Raw genomic sequence first — 19,011 nt, 5'->3', positions numbered from 1 at the left:
TACTAAAGGTTTCTGAACAAGGGACTTGCATGTTCAGAGCTGGGCGCTAAGAAAAATCATTTGAAAGATTTATGTACAATGGGCTGGCCATAAATGGAAAATCGTTGTGGGAACACCCCCTAAGAGACTCCTACAATATAGCTGAGGGCTCAAACCAGAATAATGACAGTGGAAATTGAGAGTAGAGAGAGGACAGAAAATTAGGAAATATGACTTGCTAACTAGTTGGACAATGGGGGTCCAAAAGTGGGTAGAATTAAATATAAGCTCTGGTATTGAGCTTCAGAGTCAAGAAACATGCATGTGTTTGTTTTGTTGGGGGAAAAAGAAAAGAAGGTGAATTTAGTTTTGGATATGGTGAATTTCGTTTTGGATATGGTGAATTTCAATTGCTAATGGGTATATAGTTGAACAAATCTAAAAGAGAACTTTAAAAATCCATTTCATTGTTATTTTATATTTTCTTACTAAGAATGCTGAACATGTTTACATGAACTTAGCCATTCATATCTTCTTTCATTTAGTGTCTATTAAAAATCTTTTGTTCATATTTGTATTGAATTGTAAGAAGTTTTAAAATATATATATTATGGAAATGACTTCTATGTCATTATATATATTCATTATATATATTTATATATATTAATTACATATATATTTTTATATATATATGAAATGAATATTCTCTCCCATTCTGTGACTAGCCATTTTTGGTATTTTCTTAATGGTATATTTACAAAGCAGAAGTCTTGACTCCTTGAAAAATCCTAACTTATCAAGTTTTTCTTTTATACTTAACGATTCTGGTGACCTGTTAAGAAAATCTTTGTCTATATCAAGGTCATGAAATTATTGTCTATATTTTCTTCTAGAAGTTTTACAGTTTTAACTTTTACACTTAGGTCTACAATCCATTGTGAGTTACCAGGGAATTGCACATTAAAACCACAATGATATATTCTATACACCTACTAGAGTAACTAAAATGAAAAAGACTAGACAATTCCAAGTATTAGCAAGGATGTAGAGCAACTAGAACTCTCATATATCACCTGTGGAGATATAAATAATAAAACCACTTTAGAAAACAGATTGGCAGTTCTTTTTTATAAAGTAAGACAAATATACTTCTATACTACCAGACATAGTAATTCTATACCTAGGCACTTCCTAAGAGAAACGAAAACATAAATAAACATATGTCCTCTTAAAGAGTTGCCCAGAAATATGTATTGCAACTTTATTCTTAAGAGCCCCAAACTAGGCTGGGCGCAGTGGCTTACGCCTGTAATCCCAGCTTTTTGGGAGGCCAAGGGGGGTGGATCACGAAGTCAAGAGAAAGAGGCCATCCTGGCCAACATGGTGAAACCCCGTCTCTACTAAAAATACAAAAATTAGCTGGGCGTGGTGGCATGTGTCTGTAGTCCCAGCTACTCAGGAGGCTGAGGCAGGAGAATTGCTTGAACCCAGGAGGTGGAGGTTGCAGTGAGCCAAGATTGCACCACTGCACTCCAGCCTGGTGACACAGCGAGACTTCATCTCAAAAAAAAAAAAAAAAAAAAAAAAAAAGAAAGAAAGAAAGAAAGAGAAAAAAAAGCCCCAAGCTAGAAGTAACCTAAATGTCTATTAACAAATACATGGATAAACAACTCATGGATATCCATTCAATGAAATGCTACTCAGCAATAAAAAGAAATGGACTACTGAAACATGCAAGATGAACTGCAAAAACATTGTGCTAAGTGAAAGAAATCAGACACAGAATACACACATGGTTCCATTTTAGTGAAATGCTGGAACAGTTATAACTAATTTGTAATAACAGAAAAGCAGATTAATTATTGCCCATAACTAGAGGTAACAGGGCAGCAATTGCTAGAAAGGAACTAGAAGCAATTTTTGGGGGTGATGATTACATTGCTTGTATATGAGTAAAAGCACAGAACTATACATTTTCAATGGGTGCATCTTATTGTATGTAAACCATTCTTCAATAAAGTTAATTTAACAAAAGAGGAGAGTTCAACAGAGATATCCAGTTTGAGGACTGAGTTTTGAGTGGTGATTTACATATAATATTGGAAATCTTGAAATTATAAATAAATCATGGAGGTAGAAAAATGTTAGAGGAAGAGGCTTGGAGAGTACCCACCTGTAGGCAATTGGAGGAGACAGAGAGAGAGAGAAAGAATGTTAGAAGGAAAGAAAGAGAATAAGAGAATTGAGTATCAGAAGCCAAGGGAGAAGAGATTTTCAATAAACAGTAAGACACATTGTGTGGGGTGCCTTGTACATATGGATCCAACTATCCCTGCCTAAGGGAATGGCCAAATCAAGTAATACAGAGTAGAGGCAAGGCAGCATCAATCTCCAATGGAAGATAACAGCAGCACAACTGACTTTGGGAAACTGCCTATATGTTTTCCTGTAATTGCAATACCGGTAAAATTATGCAGGGCTCAACTGTTAGAAAGATTATTACATTCAAGCTCTTATGGAAGTACCTTGCCTTTCACGCCAGTAGCACTGGTGCTTAAGACTACTTAATGCAAAATAGCAAAACAGATTCACTACTGATGAGGGCCTGGAAAGCAGCCAGGTAAATCGCATTACAGCCACATTAGCAGATCTGGAAAAGAAAGGTGGATGAATGACAGCAGCTGTAGAAAGGTGAGATGACAGAACAGTTCCAATCATTGTGGGCAGAAGATGGCTATCAAGGCTACGTGGAAGCACCACTTCAAATGATATCCACGGTTGTGGTGATATTGACAATATAGCTGAAAAGAGGAACTGCTGTGCTTTGTGTGCCTGATAAGGTGAAACACAGAAACCTACACAAGTTTCCTATAAACAGCTACTCAGCAAAGCAAACCTCACACAAGTACCCACTGGAGGAAAAGCCACTGTAACAGTGTATCCAGCTTTCTTTTGAACTGTCTCAGTGAAAACACGGGAAACTGGGCTATGTTAGATAACAATCATCATGTAAAATGAACTAATCTTATTTTCTGGACATTTCAATAAGATTCATTATTTTTAAAACAAAAAGATGAAGCTATCACCGAGTCCCTGATCTCCACTTGGAATAAACATGCTTGGGGGTGAGGACACTGTTTAGCTGGAGGACCAATTTGGTGGCTGCTTGCATCTTGACTCTGAATTAGATGGGGCTGCCACGAGACAGGTAGAGAAAAAAATAAACAATGAACATTTTAAATCAGCAGGGGCAAGGAGGAAAGAAAAGGAACAGAAGATGAAAATGTTAAAGAAAGGTCGAGGAAAGGGAGAAAAGAAATAAAAGGAGAGAGAAAAAGCAAAGATGTATTGTAAAGTAGAGTGGGGTGGAGGCTAAGGCAGAATGGCTCTGGAAGGTTGCCTACCTTTGGTTCAGCTTCACAGTGAATGTCGCCTTTGATTATAATGTCCTCTCTCACCGTTTTCCCGTAAGAGCTCTTTGGAAGTCTTTCTCGATAACTTGATATGAGGGCCTTTGAGCTAAAGGAGAATAATAATTCTGCCTACCTATGAGCCAGATTTTGTGCTGGAACTGGAGACACAAAGATGAAAAGACAGTGTGTCCTTGGCCTCAAGTAAATACAAAATAATAAAAGTAAAATTTATAAACATATGCAAAGTACAAACTTGTTATGGAAGGAGAATTGCTGAGGAATAGTGGATTAGGAAGTTGGTACCAGAAAAAAGGAAAAGCTTTAAACAAAAATAGAGTTCTGAAGGCTAACTAGAAGGAGTCTAGGTAGACAAGCTATGGCAAGTAAGGAATTTCAGGCAGAGGAGACAATTTGTATAAAGATCTGGAAGAAAGAAAAACTATGGATAATACATTTAGTAACTTTCTTGCTGGAGCAAACTGTGTGAGGGCGAACAGTTGAAGAGGAGGCTGGAGCATATGCGAGAGCCGTATCATAAAGAGCCATCGCTGTCCTGCTAAGACATTTTAATTTAGAAGTCCTTCTCGCAGAAAAGTTCTGAGTTGTAATGCTGTTGAGGTCCAGAAAAATTATGTGCTTTGATTTGACTCCTTACTATGGCATATACAGCCTTGCACATAGTAGGCGCTCTATAAATATGCAGTGTAAGCTTATGGAATTTGAGTGTGGCCATTATATTCCAGACATTGTTTTAAGCACTTTATATACACGAATATTTTACTGCTCACACCTTCCCAGAGGTAAAATACTATTATTGTCTTTATTTTACAGAGAAATTATATGATATGCCCAAGGTCACACACTAGTAATGGTACCATCAGAATTTTGAACTTGGGAAGACCAACTTTGTAGCTCATACTACAAATGACCTCATTTCATAGATGCTCACCATAGCAAACAATGTTCTCCTGAACCTGGGTTAGTTGCTAATATTGGCTAAGAATCTCTGAGTGATTAAGACAGCATTATGGATAAATTGCTACCACTTTTGGGCTACTGAAGTATACCAAATAATTTAGGTAGTAATATTTGCGTGATTATAACAGCACTGTTTTAAATCCACTGCAATAGTTAACTGATTTAAAATAATCTGATCCAATTCCTTACAAAAATAAATTTTTTACATTTTACGTTAAATAATTAATTTTTTACATTTTTACGTTAAAATAACATTTTACCTTCAAGGCATTGAACAATATGACTCAATCAATTATAGTTTATTGTTCCGAGATCCTGGCTCTTTTCTGAGTTTTTATGGACAGATATAAACTACTTTCAGAAAATGGCATATTTATCAGTTCAAATGTATTTCTATTATGTGTTGTCTACTATTATCTTTTTTTTTTTTTTAAGAAAAAACTTGTATGTGTGAAAACAGCTTGAAAGAGAAGAGAAAAAAGGAGAGGGTTCAAGTGGTTTTGAAATTTCTCCAGGGCAGCAGTGTCAATGAAAGTGTTGCTTAGTGAGGAAATCTTTCAATGGGCCAATATTTTCTTAATCTTTATTTCAAAGTTACCTAGGTTCACTCAAAAGACAGGCTGGGGAGACACGTGGACTCAGAAGATATCAAGTACAAATCCCTTTATTACAGTATTCTTATAAAGGAAAATCAAAACAAACAAAAATAAAGCCAAGCACTAAAAATGTAATGGTACATCTCGAACATTCCCTCTGGTTTCTGCTTCTAAATTCTTTACTCAGTTTAATAGAAACTGGCACAAACCTGACAGATCAGCAATGCAATAAGAGATCTACATAGTCATGATTGAGTAGAAAACAGCAGTCTCCAAGCTTCTCTTATTCTGTCATCTTTGTAGATTTGTTTTTGTAGTCAGGCTTTGCTTAGTGAAAATGTAGTCTGTGGTTTGCAATGTATCTGCTACGTGGTAAAAACAAAATAGATGTTAAAGCTATTTTAAAGTATATTTGTATGGTGTTTCAGCAAGGTAATTCCTGAATTATTTTGGATATAGGTCCAAAATCTTATTCAAGTCCCTCATTTTCCTCAGATGTGTTTTCTTAATATCTTTGAAATGCTAATGGAATGTAGCTGAATAAAGTTTAGAAACTTAGTTGCGATTTTAATTTACTTGTTGGCTTTGTGTGCTTACTGTTACTCTGTATTATCTGTGCTTTGGAAGTTTATAAAAATCCCTCAACACTAGTTAATAAAACAAAATTCAAGGAGACATATAAACAACCTTCCTGAAATGTAGCATCAGTAGAATGTACTTTTGTTAGCATTCCACCTTGAATAGAGAATGTTGATAGAGTCTGACTGCACATTTGTTTTTTAAAATCAGTATTATCCCAGTTCATAACAAATGTTTTATAATATTCCTTTTTTCTGTCTCAAAGTGTAAATAAGAATATAACATACCTACCTATATAATTTTAAAATTAATAAAATGTATCAACTATAATATAATGGAGAAATAAGACAGTAATTTATTTAAAAAATTCTATTTCAGTACAAAAATCTTCAGATGCAACTATATACAACAAGACACAATGAAATAATCAAATGCTTGAAACTATGTAATACTAAAAAGCATGATTAGATTTAGAGAAGACAATCAGAAGATTTTTTAAAAATCAGAAGAAAATTGGAGATTAAAGGCTAGGTGGACATTAGAATACAAACTAGACTATTCCATGTATTCATATATGAGAGCCATGCAGAAACACTTTGTGTTTATACAGAAAATAGTTTTAGGTTCAGATAATTATAGAAAGGGTTTCCATCTACATGTATGTCCTATGGGGCTTTTGAAATTTGTGTGGGATTCAGAACAATTCTTCATTCTGTGAAACTGTCCCACACTTTGCAGGATGTGTAGGGTCCTGTGACCATGCCCTCTAAATGCCAGGAGTTACTGAAAATGACGCCAAAATATTTACACTGTGTTGTAGGAGCAGTGCCATCTCTATTAAGAACTACTGCTTGTCTGGGCGCGGTGGCTCACGCCTGTAATTCTAGCATTTTGGGAGGCTGAGGTGGGTGGATCACCCGAGGTCAGGAGTTTGAGACCAGCCTGGCCAACATGATGAAACCCCGTCTCTACTAAAAATACAAAAAATTAGCCAGGCATGGTGGTGAGCGCCTGAAATTCCAGCTACTTGGGAGACTAAGGCAGGAGAATCGCTTGAACCCGGGAGGGGGAGGTTGTAGTGAGCCGGGATTGTGCCACTGCACTCCAGCCTGGGGGACAAAGCAAAACTCTGTCTAAAAAAAATAAAAAAATAAAAAAATAAAAAAATAAAAAAAAAAGAACTACTGCTTTAGGTGAACTTTCTGCCTTAGGATTGTTTTTAATGGTAACTCTTAAAACACACATACACAGTAGTACACACACAGACACACTTTCTATATTTTGAGTCAAAATTAAACTAAAATTATAAACTAAAGAAGATGATGAAATAAAATAAGACCTTATACATTTAAGTATCTATGTAATACTGCATTTGAACAAAGCAATCCTTGGTTAAAAAGGTTTGAAAACTACTGCTTTCTAGATCACAGTTTCTCCGAGCATGGCACAAGAACCACACTGTTTGATTTAATGTTAATTTTTGTAATTTGATATCGAAATAGTTGTTTGTAGCAGTAATTAACCTAGTCTCAAAGGAAACAGCTCCTCTTCCCCGTTTTGGCTGCCCCATATATTGGAAGGAGAGCTTTGCTGTTGTTCCTCATCCCAACACAGTGCCTAGAAGAGAAGATCTGGGTTTTATTAATGCCTTTGGTGTCAGACACTTTCAAGATGTGGGGGATACAAAGATGTGTAAGAAAATGGTCCTGCCTTTGGCTAATTTACATTTCAGTGAGAAAGGCAGAAAACCCCAGGTAACCAAAACAGTGAGAGATTTGAATGATGAGCTCTGAAAGATTGGAGAAGACTCATATATTTCTGCCTTGGGAAATGAGGGAACCTCTCATCCAAGTGGTGACACTTGAACTGGCTCTTGAATGGCAAAAAAAAAAAAAAAACCCCAACAATGTATTAGGGTACTGGGGAAGGGGAGTCCAGGAAGAGAGAAGATCATGAGGGGAGACAGTGGTGTAGTGAAGTGCTGGCTGGTTTTGAGAGGCGTTCAAGGTAGTTCACATAACTTGAATGCAGGTACAGAATATGTGGTGAAATAGCTCAAGGAGTCAAGAATAATAGTGAGTTTTTTTTATTTGAATGGCTACGTGAATGAAACTGCCCAAAAAGAGCATGTAGAATAAAAATGGAATAGGATTAAAAGAGAAACCCCAGAAAACAAGGACCTCTAATACCTAATGGGAGAAAAGATCATAACAAAAGAAGGACCAGTCAGTGAAGGAGAATAAGGAGGGGAGGAAAGAAGAGGAAGAAAGGAGAGTGGTCCTGGAAGTCAAGAGTTTTCAGTAGATGAAGGCCAATGTGATAATAATGCAGAAATATCTGAGCAACTGAATATTTATAATAACCCTCATAATTGTACATTGGGAAGTATCTGGGGACTTTAGTGAAAACAATTTTAATAGTATGCAAAGGATGGAAATTAGAGTGAAAGGAATTGAGTTGGTAACGGGAATTGATAAAACAGATGTCAGGGTCCAGATTACGTTTTTAAATAAGTATGGTAGAGATGTGAATGAAGGAGAGAGAATGATAGCTTGATGGGAGAGGTAAAGTAGGGGAAGAAATTTTTAGAGCATAAAGGAAGAAAACTGGTATCCTTAAGAACCTACGATATATGGAATTTTGCTAGGCATTTTCAGATATGTGAATCTTGAACATGTATGTAGGCTAAAGGGAATGAAGGAGGGAGAAAGTAAAATTATAGGACCAAAAAAAAAAAAAAATGGAGGAGAGGATGAAATAAGAAACACCAAGAGAGAATTTACCTTCTCTAATACAGAGATCATTGGAGTGGGATTAAAGAATGCAATGCACTTGTATTTGGCTGCAAAGTTTCTGGAATTTTCTCAGTTTGGGCGACTGACCTGAATAGAGGGTTTTTCTAAAATAGAAATAGACTTGTTAAAGTGACAGCTTGAGTTTAATAATAGCTACCATTTATAGAGAGCTTATTCAGTGCCAGACACTCTGCTAACGACTTCACATGCATTGACACCTTTACCAAACAACCCTATGATGGGAGTATTATTTTCATCCCCATTTTATATAGGAGGAAACTGACAGTCAGAAAAATTAATTAAGATGCCCAAGGTCACAAAACCAGTATGCAGTGGAGCTGGGATTTGAACTCTTGTAGTGTATGTCTAGAGCTTGTATTTTTAATTTCTGAATTAAACTGTCTATCCAATAACATTTCTGCATAAATTATAGAACTATTCCTAATCCACTTGCTCTTATTCTGGACTAAGAGTCAGGTTCTGGCTATTTGACTTTCTACTGTGCTTAAAAAAAGGTGCACTCTACTTCAAGAAGCTCATGAATATCAAAGCCTTAATCACAGCTATTCAGATGACGTGAGTTCATGCTTTACAGACCAACCATGGCCCTAGTCATATTAAAATCAAAGTTGCAAAATAAAAAAAATTTTGAAAAACCTTGTCTGCTTCATTTAGATAACAGTGTGAAGAATGAATTGAAAGATAAAAATGCTAAGCATTTACCATTTCCTTCTCTTTTTTAAAAAAATTTTAAGCCCTGTGGTATTATGGATGATATCATCAGGCAATTTGGTTTGAATATGTTTCATGCTGGACTGTGCAGATTACTCAACTAATGACATGCACACTCCTTGCCATTGTGACACCCCTCTTCTTACAAGTGGGAATTTCAAGTGACAGACTAAAGCTGTTTGCTATCAATTTTGCAAAAAACACATCTGCCAGATAGCCAAGATTTAGTTCAGAGACTGAAATCGATTAATATTCTAATTTGTTACCCGTCATTAGCGTCACAGTATGTTATGCCAAGTCAAAAGTGATAACCTTTATACAACATATGCTCCTAAAGGAATTTGATTTTAAGGATGTGTTTCATTTTTGTTTAGTATTTCCTCCTGCATATAAATCCTATTAGAAATGTCAATTATACAGGCAGGAAAAATTATGATGGATTAAAATGAAAGTGTAAAATACATACTATTACATACTTTTAACAAATGGCATGGCTTTTATTTATGATGCAGTGTTTTCTAACATTGATTTAATGTACCACTTTAAATAAATGGCATGGCTTTTATTTATGATGCAGTGTTTTCTAACATTGATTTACCATACCACTTTAAGGTTTTAGTTACCTTACTTTTTTCTTCCTATTAAATCAAGGAGAGTGCTAGCAACATAATATTTTTTAGGGGTGGTACTCAGATTCTTTGACATTCTATTATTTTAGGTTGCTGGTCAAAGGCAAATCTCCATGGACAAGCAGATTGTTTATCTGGTCTGATTTCCAGTGCCCAATAGAGGGACACAGGACTAAGACAATGGTTTGGGAAGGAAAAAGATGAGATTACCCAAGAGAAACAAAAGAAAGGAGAGTTTCATAGATAATTTTTTTTTTCCAGCAGATTACCTTCCTACTAATGAATAGGGAGGAAAAAATAAAGTAATAGCTGGCTCTGAGTGAGAAAGGCTAAAAGATGGAGGAGTCGTGACCAAAGAAACAATTACATTTTCAATGTTTATGACATAGTCAAGCATTAAAATGATGCATTCGTAAGTGTTGGAAATTTAAAATGTATGATTTAGTAAGATGCTTAAATTTGTCAGCATATTAAGGCCTCAAAGTCTAAGAGGAATGGCTCAGGATACAAGTTAAATTGGTAGTCATTAATCCACTCATTCATCAAATATATATTTAGTGCCTCATATGTGCCAGGCATCAGCATAAACAGACCCAACATATTGCCTTCATAGAACTTACATTATTTTGGAAGAAGCTAGAACCATTTAAAACCAAATACTAAAATACATGATATTTCAGATATTGCTAAGTAATATGGTGGGAAATAAAGCAAGGATGGGGAACAGGAAATACTGGCAAAGATGGGGTGAGATGAATGGACTGCAATTTTAAATAGTGTGGTTGGGGAGGTGCTAACATTGGGCAAAGACCAAAAGGAAATGGGTAAATGAGTTAGGCTCGTATGTGGGGAGCATTTCAATCCTATAGTTATCAGCCTTGCCATGTGTCTCATATTGTTTATTCTTCCAGAGAGGAAGATGGTGTTAAAAGCCAAGATATGAATTTGATTTATGTTGTTCATTGCTTTCTCTGCTTCTCTAAAACACATTTCTCCTATGTAAACATTTTGATAAAATATTCCTTAAGTGAAAGTTTGCACCCATAATATATGTATTTGGTTTATGCCTGGTAGTTACGATGTCAAAGTTATATCAAAAGTACCTGGAGTTTGTATATCAGTGAATTAACTCAGCAGCAGAGCAAGGACAAGAACTGAGATTTTGTGTTTCCCATTCTAGTGTTCATTGTATTGGACCATCTTCATCTTTACTGGCTTAGAAGTCTTCCTACTAAGAATGGTAATTACTGAGAACTGTGCTAAGTGTGTGTCCTAGATCAACCTGAACTTCTTAAAAGTGGACAGACAGATTAACAAGTTGCTAATTAATGAGGAATAAGAAGCTGATTCCTTGTATTCTCTTATACATGTTATAAATCTCTCATCTGGATTATTGCAACAACCTGCTTTCTCTTCTGCCCTTGCCTCTCTGTAGCCTGCTACCCATGCTTTTCTTTTTCTTTTTTTTTTTTTTTCCCCCACTGTAGCAAGAATAAACTTTTAAAAATCTCAAGTCAGGGCTGGGCACAGTGGTTCACGCCTGTAATTCCAGCACTTTGGGAGGCCAAGGTGGGCAGATCATCTGAGATCAGGAGTTCGAGACCAGCCTGACCAACATGGACAAACCCTGTCTCTACTAAAAATACAAAAAATTAGCCAGGCCTGGTGGTGCATGCCTGTAATCCCAGCTACTTGGGAGACTGAGGCAGAAGAATCGCTTGAACCCAGGAGATGGAGGTTGCAGTGATCTGAGATTGCGCCATTGCATTCCAGCCTGGGCAACAAGAGTGAAACTCTGTCTCAAATAATAATAATATTAATAATAATAAATAAATAAATAAAATAAAAGAAAAAAAACCACCCAAGTCAGATCATGGGACACCTCTGCTAAAAAAGGCATTTTATTTCACTCAGTGTAAAATCTAAATTCTTTAGAACAAGCGACAAGGCCCCACATGACATGGCTTCTGCTACATTCAAATTCATCTTCTGTCAGTCTCCATCTCATTCAATTTACTTAAGGCACACTGGGCTTCTTGCTTTTCCAGGTAGATTCTTGCCTAAGGTCCTTCGTTCTATTTGCCAGGTTTTGTGATAGCTTCTCCTCCACTTCCTTCAGGTCTCCTTATGAAGGAAACCAGCCCTGGTCATCCCCAAAATAACAACCTTTTACGCTTTTCCCCTTCCCTATTACATTTACACTATTATATTTTTCCTTACGTCATTTATTACTATGTATTTTCCTCTTTATTAATTTCTAACTTCTTTTCTCCACTAGAATGTAAGCTCTGTGAGTGCTAAATATTTGTTCTCAGCATTTGGGAAAGTGCCTAGTACATAGTAAGTGTTCATACCTGAAGAAAAAAGACTAAGTTGTAGTTTAAAATTCAAATTAAATGCAACTGGAACTGAGGCAGAGCAAGATGGAGGAGTAGGACTCTCCAGATACCATCTCCCACAAAATCATAAGTTTGAACAACTATCTATGCATGAAAATAACTTCACAAGAGCTAAGGAAACCACATGAAAGCTCACAGTAGCTGGTGGTAGCATAATAATAAGAAAAAATGCATTGAAGAGATAGGAAGGACAGTTATACAACACCAGCATCACCCTTTCCATAGCCCCAGGCAGCACAGGTGCAGAAAGAGATCCTGTTGACTTGGGGGAAAGAGAGGAAAGCGAGCACAGGACTTTGCCTTGGACCCTGGCATTGCACCTGCACAGTAAAACTCAGTACCAGGTAGACCCCCATGGCCTTATATTCAAGACCTATATCAGTGACTGAGCCTCTAAACTTGCCCTGGTGCCAGGAGGGACCACACAGCCCCAGGCTTCAGGCTTGTATGGCAAACTCGATCTCTGTTATATACCACCACTGGGTTGGTATCAGTGGTCTTAGGCTTCAGGTCGCCCTCAGCAGCAGGCAGCGTTAGTGCCCCTTGGCTTCAGCTGTCCCAGTACTGTGCTTGCTGTTGTGGACCTCAGGCTTCTGGCAGCACTCTTATGGCCACAATTGCCCTGAGATTCTGGAAGTGCCATGCTGGCCACAGCTGTCCCAGGCTTTGGTCTGCCCCAGTGCCATACCTGCTGTAGTGGTCCCTAGGCTTCTGGCAGCACTGCACTGGCTGCAGCTGCATCCGGCTGCTAGAGCACCTTAGTGTCTCTCCATTTGCTTCTGCCCCAGGCTTGTTGCCCACTCCAGTGCTTCACCTGCCACAGTGGGTCCCAGGCTCTGGTGATGCCATGCTGGCTGCAACTGCCCTGGGCTTCTGATGCACTCTAGCACCATACCCTACTGCAGGGCTTTCCCAGACAAAGCCTATCTATGAAGACGGTGAAGACTGAAGTAAGTGCCTATTTCTTCAAATGCACAGGCACTGATACATGATCATAAAGATTAAGAAGAAGCAGGGAAACAAATCACCAAAGGAAAAAAGTAAGGTGCGAGTGACTGACTGTAAATAAATGGAGAGGTATAAAATGCCTGATAAATAATTCCAAATAACTAAGGAAGCTCAGTGAACTTCAAGAAAACAAAATGAGAAAATAATATGAGACCAGAAGAAGACATTTAATAGAGGTTTAAATAATAAAAAAGTATTCTTGAAGCTAAGAAATACAATGAATGAAATGAAAAGTGGAGTTGAGAAAAATATAATGAAATAAAAAAATGCAGTGGAGGGTGTTAACAGCAGAACTGGTCAAACATAAGAAAGAATCTTTGATTTTTAAGACAGCCTATTTAAAAATAGTCAGAGAAGAAAAAAGAATGAGAAGAAATGAAGAAAGCTCATGGGATTTATGGGACAGCAACAGAGCAAACAATCAAGCCATAGGAGATAAAAAAGAAGACAGAGACAAAGAGTAGGGAGCTTATTTAAAGTAGGCCAGGTGCAGTGGCTCATGCCTGGAATCCCAGCAATTTAGAATGCCAAGGCGGGTGGATCACCCGAGGTCAGGAGTTCGAGACCAGCTGGGCCAACATGGTGAAACCCTGTCTCTACTAAAAATACAAAAAATTAGCTGGGCGTGGTGGTGGACACCTGTAATCCTAGCTGCTTGGGAGGCTGAGGCAGGAGAATCACTTGAACCTGGGAGGTGGAGGTTGCAGTGAGCCAAGATCATGCCACTGCACCTCAGTCTAGGTAACAAGCAAAGCTGCGTCAAAAGAAAAAAAAAAAGAATGAAAGAAAAAAAAGTAAATAAATAAATAAATTGTAGCAGAAAATTTCTTAAACCTGGAGAAAGATGTAAGTATCCAGATACAGAAAAATCAAAGGTCTCCAATTAAATTCATTCCAAATAAGACTACCCCGAGACATATACTCAAATTGTCAAGGATCAAAGACAAAAAAGAGGATCCTGAGAGCAGCAAGAGAAAAGAAGAAAATAATATATAAGGAAGTTCCAATACATCCAGCAGCCAACTTTTCAACAGAAATTTTATAGGCCAGGAGAGAGTGGAATATTATAAACCATGCTGAAGGAAAAAACTGCTAACAGAGAATAGTGCTAATAGAGAACAGAGATAGCAAAGCTATCTTTCAGAAATAAAGGAGAGATAAAGGCTTTCCTAGACAAACAAAAGCTGCGGGAGTTCATTATCACCAGGCCTGTCTTATAAAAATACTAAGGGGAGTTCTTTAAGTTGAAAAAAAAAGTTGCTAATGATTAACACAAAAATGTTTAAAAAGTATAAAATTTGCTGGTAAAAGTAAGTACACAGTCAAATGCAGAATACTATAACACTGTAATCCTGGTGTGTCAATTACTTATAACTTTAGTATGAAGGCTAAAAGACAAAACAATTAAAAATAATAATAGCTACAATAATTTTTAAAGGAATATGCAATACAAAATATGTAAATTTTGACACAAAAAATTCAAAATGTGGACAGTAGAGGAGTAAAATTGTAGAGGTTTTTTCATGATCAAAGTTAATTTGTTATCAGTTTAAAATAACCTGTTATAACTATAGATGTTTTTTGAAAACCTCATGGTAACTACATAGAAGAAACCTCTAGTTGATATACAAAAAATGAAAAGCAAGGAATCAAACATACCACTAGAGAAAAATCATTTAGCCACAAGGGAAGACAGCATGAGAGAAAAGAGAGGAATAAACAATGTACAAAATAACTAGAAAACAATTAATAATATGGCTGTAGTAACTATTGATAATTACTTTAAATGTAAATAGGTTAAATTCTTCAATCAAAAGGCATAGAGTGACTGAATAGATTTTAAAAAGATCCAACTACATGCTGTCTACACTTCACTTCTAAGGACATACGGAATAAAGGAATGAAAAAAGATATCTAATGCAAATGGAAACCAAAAGACAGCAGGAATAACTATATGTGTATCAGATCAAATAAAATAAAAGCAAAAGTTGTAAAAGGAAATAAAAAGGTCATTATATAATGATAAAAATGGTATAATAATTGCAAACATATATGCACCTAACATTGGAGCACCTAAATATGTAAAGCAAATGTTAATAGACCTGAATGAAGAGATCAACTGTAATACAATAATAGTGACTTAACACCCCAGTTTTGGTAATGGACAGATCATCCAGACAGGAAATCAGTAGGGAAACATCACCTAAACTACTATCTGCATCTAATCAGCCCAACAGACATATACAGATTATTCTGTCCAACAGCTACAGAATACACATTCTTCTCAACTGCACATGAAACATTCCCCAGAATAGATCATATGTGAGGCCACAAAACAAGTCTTAATAAATTTAAGAAGATTAAAACCATATCAAGTTATTTTTTTCTGACCACGATATAAAACTAGAAATCAAAAACAGAAGGGACTTTAGAAAAAATGCACAAATACATGGAAATTAAACAACATACTCTTGAATAAATAATGGGTGATTGCAGAAATTAAAAAGGAAACAAACATTTCTTGAGACAAAAAATTTCTTAAGACAAATGAAAAAGAAAACACAATATAGCAAAACCCATGCGATACAGCAAAAGCAATTCTAAGAGGGAATTTTATAGAAATAAATGTCTATTTCACAAAAAGAAGAAAAATCTCAAATAAATAGCCTAATGTTGAACCTCAAGAAATTAGAAAAACAAAGACAAACTAAGCTCAAATTTAGTAAAGGAAGGAAACAACAAAAATCAGAGCAGAAAGAAATGAAATAGAGACTGCAGAAACAACAGAAAAGATCAACAAAACTGAGATCAACAAAACTGAGATCAACAAAACTGGATTTTTGAAAGTTAAACAAAATTGACAAACCTGTAGCAAGCCTAACTAAGAAAAAAAAGAGAGAAGACTCAAATAAATAAAATAAGAAACAAAAAAGGAGATATTGCAACTGATACAATAGAAATGCAAAGGCTCATGGGACTCTTATGAACAATTATATACCAACAAATTGGATAACCAAGAAAACGTGGATACGTTCCTTGATACATACAACCTACTGAGGTTTAATTATGAAGAAATAGAGTATCTTAATAGATCAGTAATGGGCAAAAAGATTGAATCAGTAATAAAAATCTCCCATAAGTGAAGACCTTATATATTCACTGCGAATCTCTATGAAACATTTGAAGAACTAATACCATTTCTTCTCAAACTCTTCCAAAAATGGAAGAAGGAATACTTCCAAACTCGTTTTACAAAGCCAGAAAAGCCCTGATAGAAATGCCAGACAAAGACACTACAAAATACCAATTACATTCTTCACAGAAATAGAAAAAACAAAATTAAAATTTGTATGGAACCACACAAATCCCTAAGTAGCCAAAGTAATCTTGAGCAGAAAGAGCATTGCTGGAGGTATCACACTACCTGACTTCAAAATATACTACAGAGTTATAGTTTTATACTATAGAGCTATAGTAACCAAAACAGCATGGTACAAGCATAAAAACAGACACATAGACGATGAAACAGAAAGAGAACCCAGAAAGAAATCCACACATTTACTGCCAACTCACTTTCAACAAAAGAGCCAAGAACTCACAATGGAGAAAGAACAGTCTCTTTAGTAAATGGTGTTGGGAAAACTGGATATCCACATGCATAAGAATGAAACTATACTCTATCTCACAATATGTACAAAAATCAACTAAAATGAATTAAAGATTTAAATATAAGATTCAAAATTATGAATCTAGAATAAAACGCAGGATAAAAGCTTTATGACATGGTCTTGGCAATAACTTTTTGGATATGACCCAAAAAGCACAGGTAATAAAAGCAAATAGACAAATGGGGTTATATCAAACTAAATAGCTTCTGCACAGGAGAGGAAACAATCAACAAAATAAAGGGACAATCTACAGAAGGGGAGAAAATATTTGCAAACTATACATTTGATAAGGGGTTAATATCCAAAATATATAAGTACCTCAAACAGCAAGAAAACAAATAACCCAATCAAAAGAAGGGCAAATGACCTGACTAGATATTTCTCAAAAGAAGACATTTAAATGGTCAACAGAAATATGAAAAAACGCTTAATACCACTAATTATGAAGGCAATGCAAATTAAAGCCACAATGAAATATCACCTCAAACCTGTTAGAATGGCTATTATCAAAAAATCAAATATAAGTGTTGGTGAGGATGTGGAGAAAAGGGAACCTTTGCACACTGTTGGTGGGAATGTAAATTACTACAACCACTATGGAAAATAGTATGGAGATTTCTTTAAAAATTAAAACTAGAACTACCATATGATCCAGCAATCCTACTACCCAGTATGTATCCAAAGAAATGAAATCAATATGACAAACAGATATCTGCACTCCCATGTTTGTTGCAGCATTTTTCACAATAGCCAAGATATGGAATCAACCCAAGTGTCTCATCAGTGGATGAACGGACTGTGGTACATCCACTTGAGAGATACCATTCAGCTATAAAAAAATGATATCCTGGTATTCGTGAGAACATGAATGAGCCTAGTGAACATTGTTAAGTGAAATAATCCAGGCACAGAACATAAATACTACATGATCTCACTCATATGTGAAATCTAAAAAAGTTGATTTCATAGAAGTAGAGAGTAGAATGGTGGTTACCAGTGGCTGTGGTGATTGTGGGGAGGGGGCAATTGGGGAGACGTTGGTCTAAGAATACATTTTGGTTAGAGAGGAGAAATAAGTTCGAGAGATCTTTTGTACAACATGATGTTTACTGTCTACAACATGAGATTTTGATACATTGTGGAATAACTGAATCCTGCTAATTGACATATGCATAATCTCACATAGTTATTTTTGTGGTGAGAACACTTTATATTCACTCTCTTAACATTTTTCTGGAATACACCATAGATATATTATTAATGATAGCCAACATGTTGTACAACAGTATGATTTTTATCTGTCAATGTAAAAATAAAATTAAAAAATTAAATGTCACTGATTAGACTTAGTGCTATACTTACCAAATAAACTTAGGTGCAGTTTTTTTTTAATGACAATAAGGAAACTTTAAAAAATAACAATAAGATTTTTAAATGATGACGAATGACAGAAAATCAAACCTGCGATATTGGGAAAGCAAACCTTACCTATTGTTCAGAAACAATCTTTGCAGTGAAATAATTTCATAAATGCAAATCCAAAATAAATATAACAGAACCCATAAACATTAATATTCTTGAGAGAAACAGACACCAAAGAAAAGAACCTACCTATATTAAATACAAGCTGCAGACTTTTTTTTTGTAAACTGGATTTTCATTTATGAAGTACATTTAAAGACAAGAAGAATATTCCATTTCCAAGAATATTTCGTTTTATATTGGTATACTATCATTCCCATAAAAATAAATTAAATGTAAATTTATAGTATATTAAAAGGAGTTCTACTTTCTTTCCAATGGATGGGGTATTTTTCAACCACTTATTTTTACTCAAGTACTAATATAGAATACTCACATGGAATTTTATGCAACTCATTCATAAACTTCTCCTTCAGCTTAGAAAATGCATCTTCCTTTCCTTCTCCAGGACTGGCTGGCTCTGTGGCATTGCTTGGCAGAACAGTCGTGACAGTGGTGACCGGCGGGGCTGCCAGGGCCTCATGGTGACTCTCGCTCACCATTTTAGGTTCAGGTGAAGCTGTGAGGGGAGGGAAGCAAAGACAGAACAATTCAAAATGGCTTAACTGCTCCCACATCAAAGGTATTCCAGAGATGAAACAACATCAGAGGTGGCACCTGCTCACTGGGTAAATAGTCCATCATTAGCATATTGCTTTGTGTTGGTTCATGAAATATTTATGGCACCACAGTGAGTGAAGAGTTCTTCCCCAG

The 19,011-nt window shown here is 35.9% G+C and overlaps 1 protein-coding gene across 6 annotated transcripts in view; it reads right to left on the bottom strand.

The window, feature by feature from the left end:
* Positions 1–19,011, bottom strand: part of SYT1 (synaptotagmin 1) — a 590,207-nt gene that overhangs the window by 216,382 nt on the left and 354,814 nt on the right. For all 6 annotated transcript variants that reach the window (XM_024256352.3, XM_054526597.2, XM_054526599.2 and 3 more), the window contains 1 exon segment: positions 18,635–18,817. In XM_024256352.3, the coding sequence (XP_024112120.2) occupies positions 18,635–18,800 (166 nt within the window). In that variant the 5' untranslated portion in view covers positions 18,801–18,817.

This window comes from Pongo abelii, chromosome 10, assembly GCF_028885655.2.
Source record: "Pongo abelii isolate AG06213 chromosome 10, NHGRI_mPonAbe1-v2.0_pri, whole genome shotgun sequence".
Classification (NCBI taxonomy): domain Eukaryota; kingdom Metazoa; phylum Chordata; class Mammalia; order Primates; family Hominidae; genus Pongo; species Pongo abelii.
Note: the sequence above shows the minus strand (reverse complement) of the source record. Positions and strands in the feature narration are given on the sequence as shown.